Source organism: Oncorhynchus gorbuscha, unplaced genomic scaffold (genome assembly GCF_021184085.1).
Source record: "Oncorhynchus gorbuscha isolate QuinsamMale2020 ecotype Even-year unplaced genomic scaffold, OgorEven_v1.0 Un_scaffold_1066, whole genome shotgun sequence".
Lineage (NCBI taxonomy): Eukaryota > Metazoa > Chordata > Actinopteri > Salmoniformes > Salmonidae > Oncorhynchus > Oncorhynchus gorbuscha.
In genome coordinates this window covers 135,063-145,708 of record NW_025745962.1, presented here as the reverse complement: position 1 = coordinate 145,708, position 10,646 = coordinate 135,063, and the positions used below count along the sequence as shown (strand labels likewise).

The 10,646-nt window shown below is 47.6% G+C and overlaps 1 protein-coding gene across 1 annotated transcript in view; it reads right to left on the bottom strand.

The window, feature by feature from the left end:
• Positions 1-6,777: 6,777 nt before the first annotated feature.
• Positions 6,778-10,646, bottom strand: part of LOC124021160 (rhophilin-2-like) — a 99,300-nt gene continuing 95,431 nt past the window's right edge. Inside the window, exons 14-15 of the mRNA XM_046336512.1 lie at positions 10,474-10,629; positions 6,778-7,222 (exon numbers count right to left, since the gene is read on the bottom strand). Coding sequence (XP_046192468.1) covers positions 6,962-7,222; positions 10,474-10,629 — 417 coding nt within the window. The 3' untranslated portion in view covers positions 6,778-6,961. The remainder of the gene's footprint in view (positions 7,223-10,473; positions 10,630-10,646) is intronic.

The window sequence follows — 10,646 nt, the reverse complement described above, 5'->3', positions numbered from 1 at the left end:
AGGTTTATATTAACCCCCCAAACTAGATGCTAGGTTTATATTAACCCCCATGTACCAAACTAGATGCTAGGTTTATATTAACCCCCATGTACCAAACTAGATGCTAGGTTTATATTAACCCCCTGTACCAAACTAGATGCTAGGTTTATATTAACCCCCATGTACCAAACTAGATGCTAGGTTTATATTAACCCCCAAACTAGATGCTAGGTTTATATTAACCCCCAAACTAGATGCTAGGTTTATATTAACCCCCATGTACCAAACTAGATGCTAGGTTTATATTAACCCCCAAACTAGATGCTAGGTTTATATTAACCCCCAAACTAGATGCTAGGTTTATATTAACCCCCATGTACCAAACTAGATGCTAGGTTTATATTAACCCCCATGTACCAAACTAGATGCTAGGTTTATATTAACCCCATGTACCAAACTAGATGCTAGGTTTATATTAACCCCGCTGTACCAAACTAGATGCCAGGTTTATATTAACCCCGCTGTACCAAACTAGATGCTAGGTTTATATTAACCCCCATGTACCAAACTAGATGCTAGGTTTATATTAACCCCCCATGTACCAAACTAGATGCTAGGTTTATATTAACCCCCCCTGTACCAAACTAGATGCTAGGTTTATATTAACCCCCGCTGTACCAAACTAGATGCTAGGTTTATATTAACTCCCACCTGTACCAAACTAAGTGCTAGGTTTATATTAACTCCCACCTGTACCAAACTAAGTGCTTGGTTTATATTAACTCCCACCTGTACCAAACTAAGTGCTAGGTTTATATTAACTCCCACCTGTACCAAACTAAGTGCTAGGTTTATATTAACTCCCACCTGTACCAAACTAAGTGTTGGGTTGGAAACAAGGGGAAATAATGTGTGAGTTGAGAAATACAAGCGATGATTCGGACAGCAACATGAACATGATTTTCTTAAAGCCAATTTATGTTTGATCTGCAGTCGCTGTATGGATGGAGGCCTGCCTCCGGAGGCAGGTAGTTTCACATTGACGTGACTGGTTGACGGTAGGTGAGGGCGGGTGGTTCTGTTGCAACACAAACTCACTTCTTTGAGAACAGCTCCGCGTCGCTCGGCGAAGCACTCAAAGTATGAATGCCCTGATTTCTGCAGAGGCCATATCACCGTTAATGCTGCACGGGCCATATCACCGTTAATGCTGCACGGGCCATATCACCGTTAATGCTGCACGGGCCATATCACCGTTAATGCTGCACGGGCCGTATCACCGTTAATGCTGCACGGGCCCAACACAGACCTCAGCTTGGCCACGCAGTACCTTTTAAAGGAGGCACAGTGATTTTCAGGTGGACCTGTTAGCAGCCAATAGGTGTCTCTCTGACGGCCAATAAAGCACGGCTTGAACCGCTGCTCATCCAATCAGCATTTAGGATACAAAACCATTTTTTATTTTTACAATGATGATTTGTCTTTATAATGTATAAAACGTTGCTCCAACTCACTCCACTATGGATGTAATCTAACCCCTATGGAAGGCAGAAAGATGCTTCATCTATTCAGTTTATTCACATAGTTTATTGAGCTTTAAGTTGACCGAGGACAAACATACACAATGATAAAATAACGGACTGTACAACAATCAACAGCAAGCCATCGTCACCACGGCTGTTTAGTTTCCGGCAGTAAGAAAGGAGGTACAGAGTGAAACCATGGAAACCAACAGGACAACAACAACAACAACGACGAGTCCGTCCAAAATGGCCTCCTATCCCCTGTAGAGTGAACTACTTCTAACCAGCACTCTATGGGCTCACTATATAGGGAATAGGGGGTCATTTGGGGTGTACCCCCCACTGTAGAAAACACGAGGACTGTGTAGATATTAACAGTAAGCCTCCCAACAGAGATTAATAGTTTATAATACAGTATACTGTACGCCTCTCAACAGAAAACATGAGGACTGTGTAGATATTAACAGCGTAAACCTCCCAACAGAAAACATGAGGACTGTGTAGATATTAACAGTGTAAACCTCCCAACAGAAAACATGAGGACTGTGTAGATATATTCAATATATGCCTCCCAACAGAGATTAATAGTCTATAACAGTATACTGTACGCCTCCCAACAGAAAAACACTTTACAATAATATATCAACTCAATCATATCCATTCATACACACATGAAGTCAATATGCCCTTCAATTAATTTTCCTTCATAATAATGGGACTTTATATTTACACATAACAGGAGCAGGACAGCTATACGTTATAAACTGTACTAGCGAGGCAATAGTTGGAGAACAGTTTACACAAGCATTATAAACTGTACTAGCAAGGCAATAGTTGGAGAACAGTTTACACAAGCATTATAAACTGTACTAGCAAGGCAATAGTTGGAGAACAGTTTACACAAGCATTATAAACTGTACTAGCAAGGCAATAGTTGGAGAACAGTTTACACAAGCATTATAAACTGTACTAGCAAGGCAATAGTTGGAGAACAGTTTACACAAGCATTATAAACTGTACTAGCAAGGCAATAGTTGGAGAACAGTTTACACAAGCATTATAAACTGTACTAGCAAGGCAATAGTTGGAGAACAGTTTACACAAGCATTATAAACTGTACTAGCAAGGCAATAGTTGGAGAACAGTTTACACAAGCATTATAAATTGTACTAGCAAGGCAATAGTTGGAGAACAGTTTACACAAGCATTATAAACTGTACTAGCAAGGCAATAGTTGGAGAACAGTTTACACAAGCATTATAAACTGTACTAGCAAGGCAATAGTTGGAGTAGTTTACACAAGCATTATAAAAACTGTACAACAACTATTTAGCCACAATTGAGTTCAGTAATGATGGGACGAGCAACAGAAAAGGATTGTGACTGTCCCCGGTACAACAGGTGTGTTTACAATCAAACCTAGAGTTGTGACTGTCCCCGGTACAACAGGTGTGTTTACAATCAAACCTAGAGTTGTTACTGTCCCCGGTACAACAGGTGTGTTTACAATCAAACCTAGAGTACCTATGACCTGCACACAATATGCTGCTTTGTAGAATTCAGGAAGCCACGAGTGGCATTTCCTGAAAGAAGATTAAACGCAGTGAATATATATATATATATATTTTACATACCCCTTTGAAGACAATGATCTCAGAAAATACATTACTTTGCAACAGCCAACAGACTTGACAACTTTACCGTCCACAAACGCTTTACAATGCACACACAGATATTCAGATGTTTTTATTATTTATTTTTTATTATAGAAATAATTAGATTATCAAAACGTATAATAATCTACTTTGTAGATAAAGTGCAACACTGCAGTGTCAGAAAAATGTTCAGGTGGACATCCAGTAGAGACCACTAGAGACCAGTAGAAACCAGTAGAGACCACTGGAGACCAGTAGAGACCACTGGAGACCAGTAGAGACCACTGGAGACCAGTAGAAACCAGTAGAAACCACTAGAGACCAGCAGAGACCACTGGAGACCACTAGAGACCACTAGAGACCACTAGAGACCACTGGAGACCACTGGAGACCAGTAGAGACCAGTAGAGACCACTGGAGACCAGTAGAGACCAGTAGAGACCAGTAGAGACCAGTAGAAACCACTAGAGACCACTGGAGACCACTAGAGACCACTAGAGACCACTGGAGACCACTGGAGACCACTGGAGACCAGCAGAGACCAGCAGAGACCACTAGAGACCAGTAGAAACCACTAGAGACCAGTAGAAACCACTAGAGACCAGCAGAAACCACTAGAGACCAGCAGAAACCACTAGAGACCAGTAGAAACCCATAGAAACCACTAGAGAACAGTAGAAACCACTAGAGACCAGTAGAAACCACTAGAGACCAGTAGAAACCCATAGAAACCACTAGAGACCAGTAGAAACCCATAGAGACTACTAGAGACCAGTAGAACCCCGTAGAAACCACTAGAGACCACTAGAGACCAGTAGAACCCGTAGAAACCACTAGAGACCAGAAGAATCACAATGGTGGAATCAAACAGGGACTCTTCCCTTCGATGGAACCCAGGCTTAGTGAAATTAACATGAACCTGTTGTATACTGTTATATTAAAGTTATCATCTGCAAATACACTGAACACCGGAGACAAAAAACACACAACCAGTCTTTTTCCCTTTGACAAAATATCCTTCATTTTTAACAGCAAATATTACACAAACATCCACAGAGATAGAACCACATCTGTCCGCTGGTAGGGAGACTTCTCCCTGCTCTACCAGGAAAGGTTGTTATTAAAATGGCTGCCGGTCAGCAGTACAGGAGGAGGGGGAAGATATTAGTGTTTAACTACGAAGAGTTTCAAAATGGCTGCCGGTCAGCAGTACAGGAGGAGGGGGAAGATAGTGTTTAACTACGAAGAGTTTCAAAATGGCTGCCGGTCAGCAGTACAGGAGGAGGGGGAAGATAGTGTTTAACTACGGAGAGTTTCAAAATGGCTGCCGGTCAGCAGTACAGGAGGAGGGGAAGATAGTGTTTAACTACGAAGAGTTTCAAAATGGCTGCCGGTCAGCAGTACAGGAGGAGGGGGAAGATAGTGTTTAACTACGAAGAGTTTCAAAATGGCTGCCGGTCAGCAGTACAGGAGGAGGGGAAGATAGTGTTTAACTACGAAGAGTTTCAAAATGGCTGCCGGTCAGCAGTACAGGAGGGGGAAGATAGTGTTTAACTACGAAGAGTTTCAAAATGGCTGCCGGTCAGCAGTACAGGAGGAGGGGAAGATATTAGTGTTTGACTACGACGAGTTTCATTTAAAGGCTTGTTAGAACTCACTATTACAATATGGCAGAAGCTTAGGTGAGAGCTGTGTCTCGATGGCACTGAGGTTTTTTGGTTTATTACACTGCTCAGGCCCCCTCTCCATCCATCCCTCCCTCCCTCCCTCTTTTCCCCTCAACCCCCCTCTCCATCCCTCCCTCCCTCCCTCTTTTCCCCTCAACCCCCCTCTCCATCCCTTCCTCCCTCCCTTCCCCTCAACCCCCTCTCCATCCCTTCCTCTTTTCCCCTCAACCCCCTCTCCATCCCTTCCTCTTTTCCCCTCAACCCCCTCTCCATCCCTTCCTCTTTTCCCCTCATCCCTCCCTCTTTCCCCCCCCCCTCTCCATCCCTTCCTCTTTTCCCCTCAACCCCCTCTCCCCATCCCTTCCTCTTTTCCCCTCAACCCCCCTCTCCATCCCTTCCTCTTTTCCCCTCAACCCCCTCTCCATCCCTTCCTCTTTTCCCCTCGACCCCCTCTCCATCCCTTCTTCTTTTCCCCTCAACCCAGGCCCCTTCTCTCCATCCCTTCCCCCTCCCTCCTCTGACATGCCAATAAAATCTAAAACACAGAGATTTCACAAGGCCTACATCAGAACAGCCCACCACACACAATATTCCTTCATATCAACCACAGTAATTGTCTTAACAAGAAATTACACACAAAAATTTAAAAAATAAAGAAATCTATTTTAATCAGCTTACAGCGCACTGTGTTAGCCTATCACACACCTGTGTTAGCCTATCACACACCTGTGTTAGCCTATCACACACCTGTGTTAGCCTATCACACACCTGTGTTAGCCTATCACACACCTGTGTTAGCCTATCACACACCTGTGTTAGCCTATCACACACCTGTGTTAGCCTATCACACACCTGTGTTAGCCTATCACACACACTGTGTTAGCCTATCACACACACTGTGTTAGCCTATCACACACACTGTGTTAGCCTATCACACACCTGTGTTAGCCGATCACACACTCACTACAGACATATCACTTCCTGGTTTCAGAGTTACATCCTTCACCTTCTACATAGTGGGATATCTACATAGTATAACTTGACATTTTTACATTAGAATATCAACACACCGAGTATACAAAACATTAAGAACACCTAGTATACAAAACGTTAAGAACACCTTCCTAATATAGAGTGAGACCGCCATCCTTATTGCCCTCGGAACAGCCTCAATGTGTCAGAACAGCCTCAATGTGACAGAACAGCCTCAATGTGACAGAACAGCCTCAATGGGTCAGAACAGCCTCAATGTGACAGAACAGCCTCAATGTGACAGAACAGCCTCAATGTGACAGAACAGCCTCAATGTGACAGAACAGTCTCAATGGGTCAGAACAGCCTCAATGGGTCAGAACAGCCTCAATGGGTCAGAACAGCCTCAACGTGTCAGAACAGCCTCAACGTGACAGAACAGCCTCAATGTGACAGAACAGCCTCAATGTGACAGAACAGCCTCAATGTGACAGGGCATGGACTCTACAAGGTGTCGAAAGCGTTCCACAGGGTTGCTGGCCCACGTTGACTCCAGTGCTTCCCACAGTTGTGTCAAGTTGGCTGGATGTCCTTTGGGTGGTGGACCATTCTTGATACACACGGGAAACTGTTGAGTGTGAAAAACCCAGCAGCGTTGCAGTTCTTCACACAAACCGGTGCGCTTGGCACCTACAACCAGACCCTGTTCAAAGACTCTTAAATATGTTGTCTTGCCCATTCACCCTCTGATTGGCACACAAATACAATCCATGTCTCAATTGTAAAGGCTTGAAAATCCTTCTTTAACTTCTTTTTCTCCTCCCCTTCCTCTACACTGATTAAAGTGGATTTAACAACTGTGCCCACAATGGCACCCTATTCCCTATATAGTGCACTACTTTAGACCCGAGCCCTATGGAACCCTATTCCCTATATAGTGCACTACTTTAGACCAGAGCCCTATGGTACCCTTTTCCCTATATAGTGCACTACTTTAGACCAGAGCCCTATGGCACCCTATTCCCTATATAGTGCACTACTTTAGACCAGAGCCCATAGACCTCCAAAGTACTGCACTATATAGGGAATAGGGTGCCATTTGAGACCTTCACACAGTATTCTCTAACCCAGTAGAGTGTCTGTACAGTCCAGTATGTTTCCTTCTCTAGTAAAGAGCAGAGTCGTTGTAGGGGCTGGAGGAAGGGAAGGTGGGACAGGGTTTGTTCCAAGGCAGTGTTCCAGAGTAGTCTGCTGTAGGGAGGCTCAGGGTGCTGGAGCTCTTCAGATGGTTCTTCACGCCCCAGGACAGGAAGGAGCCCTTCTTGGTCACCTTGCGGCCCTTGGGGCTCTTGTCGTCGTCGAATGCCAGGCAGATCATGGAGTAGGTCTTAGATATACCTCCGCAGTACGTGGCACTCTTAGTGGGCTGAGGGGACGGAGAAGGAGAGGAAGATGAGGGAGAGAGAGAGAGGTGGGTGGGGAGGGAGAGAGGAGGGGAGGAAGATGAGGAAGAGAGAGAGGTGGGAGGGGAGGGAGAGGAGAGGGAGAGAGAAGGGGAGGGATGAGAGGTGGGAGTGGAGGGAGAGAGGTGGGAGGGGCAGGGGAGAGGTGGGAGGGGCGGGAGAGAGGTGGGAGGGGAGGGGAAGGAGGAAGATGAGGAAGAGAGAGAAAGAGGGGGAGAGAGGTGAGAGGGGAGGGAGAGAGGAAGAGCGAGAGAGAGGTGGGAGGGGAGGGAGAGTGGGAGGGGAGGGAGAGAGGTGAGAGGGGAGGGAGAGAGGAAGAGCGAGAGAGAGGTGGGAGGGGAAGGAGGAAGATGAGGGAGAGAGGAGGGGGAGAGGAGGGGAGGGAGAGAGGGAGGGGGAGAGAGGAAGGCAGGGAGAGAGGTGGGGAGGGAGAGAGGTGGGAGGAGAGGGGAAGGAGGAAGAGAGAGAAAGAGAGGAAGAGAGGATATTACTACAGGTAAAGACTAAACATTTCTAATTTCTACTTAAATGAGTGAAACTGTTTGAGTTTTAAAAATATTCCCCCCAAAAATCAGGGTATTGGTCACATAATATAAAACGCTTCCTGCAGTAGTTATCCGTTTGACTAAATGAAAAGAAAAGCACATTCAGATTGGAAACTGCCCCTTCTGTCTGTAATCATCAAGCTGAGAGAGAGAGGGACTCCTCATCGAGAGCTGAGAGAGAGAGAGGGACTCCTCATCGAGAGCTGAGAGAGAGAGGACCTCCTCATCGAGAGCTGAGAGAGAGAGAGAGGGACTCCTCATCGAGAGCTGAGAGAGAGAGAGAGAGGGACTCCTCATCGAGAGCTGAGAGAGAGAGAGAGAGAGGGACTCCTCATCGAGAGCTGAGAGAGAGGGAGAGAGAGAGGGACTCCTCATCGAGAGCTGAGAGAGGGAGAGAGAGAGGGACTCCTCATCGAGAGCTGAGAGAGAGAGGGACTCCTCATCGAGAGCTTAGAGAGAGAGAGGGACTCCTCATCGAGAGCTGAGAGAGAGAGAGGGACTCCTCATCGAGAGCTGAGAGAGAGAGAGGGACTCCTCATCGAGAGCTGAGAGAGAGAGAGGGACTCCTCATCGAGAGCTGAGAGAGAGAGAGGGACTCCTCATCGAGAGCTGAGAGAGAGAGAGGGACTCCTCATCGAGAGCTGAGAGAGAGAGAGGGACTCCTCATCGAGAGCTGAGAGAGAGAGGGAATCCTCATCGAGAGCTGAGAGAGAGAGAGGGAATCCTCATCGAGAGCTGAGAGAGAGAGGGACTCCTCATCGAGAGCTGAGAGAGAGAGAGGGACTCCTCATCGAGAGCTGAGAGAGAGGGACTCCTCATCGAGAGCTGAGAGAGAGAGGAACTCCTCATCGAGAGCTGAGAGAGAGAGAGAGAGGGACTCCTCATCGAGAGCTGAGTGAGAGAGAGAGAGGGACTCCTCATCGAGAGCTGAGTGAGAGAGAGAGAGGGACTCCTCATCGAGAGCTGAGAGAGAGAGAGAGGGACTCCTCATCGAGAGCTGAGCTGAGAGAGAGAGAGGGACTCCTCATCGAGAGTTGAGAGAGGGAGGGACTCTTCATTGAGAGCTGAGAGAGAGAGAGGAACTCCTCATCGAGAGCTGAGAGAGAGAGAGAGGGACTCCTCATCGAGAGCTGAGAGAGAGAGAGGGACTCCTCATCGAGAGCTGAGAGAGAGAGGGACTCCTCATCGAGAGCTGAGAGAGAGAGAGGGACTCCTCATCGAGAGCTGAGAGAGAGGAACTCCTCATCGAGAGCTGAGAGAGAGAGAGGAACTCCTCATCGAGAGCTGAGAGAGAGAGAGGACCTCCTCATCGAGAGCTGAGAGAGAGAGAGAGAGGGACTCCTCGCCGAGAGCTGAGAGAGAGAGGAACTCCTCATCGAGAGCTGAGAGAGAGAGAGAGAGGGACTCCTCATCGAGAGCTGAGAGAGAGAGAGAGAGAGGGACTCCTCATCGAGAGCTGAGAGAGAGGGAGAGAGAGAGGGACTCCTCATCGAGAGCTGAGAGAGAGAGAGGGACTCCTCATCGAGAGCTGAGAGAGAGAGAGGGACTCCTCATCGAGAGCTGAGAGAGAGAGAGGGACTCCTCATCGAGAGCTGAGAGAGAGAGAGGGACTCCTCATCGAGAGCTGAGAGAGAGAGAGAGGGACTCCTCATCGAGAGCTGAGAGAGAGAGAGAGGGACTCCTCATCGAGAGCTGAGAGAGAGAGAGAGGGACTCCTCATCGAGAGCTGAGAGAGAGAGAGGGACTCCTCATCGAGAGCTGAGAGAGAGAGAGGGACTCCTCATCGAGAGCTGAGAGAGAGAGAGGGACTCCTCATCGAGAGATGAGAGAGAGAGAGGGACTCCTCATCGAGAGATGAGAGAGAGAGAGGGACTCCTCATCGAGAGATGAGAGAGGGACTCCTCATCGAGAGATGAGAGAGAGAGAGGGACTCCTCATCGAGAGATGAGAGAGAGAGAGGGACTCCTCATCGAGAGCTGAGAGAGAGAGAGGGACTCCTCATCGAGAGCTGAGAGAGAGAGGGACTCCTCATCGAGAGCTGAGAGAGAGAGAGGGACTCCTCATCGAGAGCTGAGAGAGAGGGACTCCTCATCGAGAGCTGAGAGAGAGAGAGGGACTCCTCATCGAGAGCTGAGAGAGAGAGAGGGACTCCTCATCGAGAGCTGAGAGAGAGAGAGGGACTCCTCATCGAGAGCTGAGAGAGAGAGAGAGAGAGAGGGACTCCTCATTGAGAGTTGAGATAGAGGGACTCCTCATCGAGAGGTGAGAGAGAGAGGAACTCCTCATTGAGAGTTGAGATAGAGGGACTCCTCATCGAGAGATGAGAGAGAGAGGAACTCCTCATCGAGAGCTGAGAGTTTGACAGCCCTGATAACAACTTAATGCATAACGCAATTTATCTGCCATCGCCTGTCGGTCACCACTGAGGAAACAGAAAGGGTGACATCCTCAGGAGCCAATAAGAACCTTCCAGGCTTCTTCAGGAGCCAATAAGGATCTTCCAGGCATCCTCAGGAGCCAACAAGAACCTTCCAGGCATCCTCAGGAGCCAATAAGGATCTTCCAGGCATCCTCAGGAGCCAATAAGAACCTTCCAGGCTTCCTCATGAGCCAATAAGGACCTTCCAGGCTTCCTCAGAAGCCAATCAGAGCCAGAGGGCGGACCTTACCATGGGCAGGGCGCTGTCCATCAAGCTAACAACGCGGATGTCGATCCCGTCCTCGTCCACATCCTTCAACAGCCGCATCACATCGCTCACTACCATCCACTTACAGTCCTCGTCTCCCACGGCAACAATGTAGTCGCCCTCTTTCAGCCCGTCGACCTGGTAACAGAGAGAGA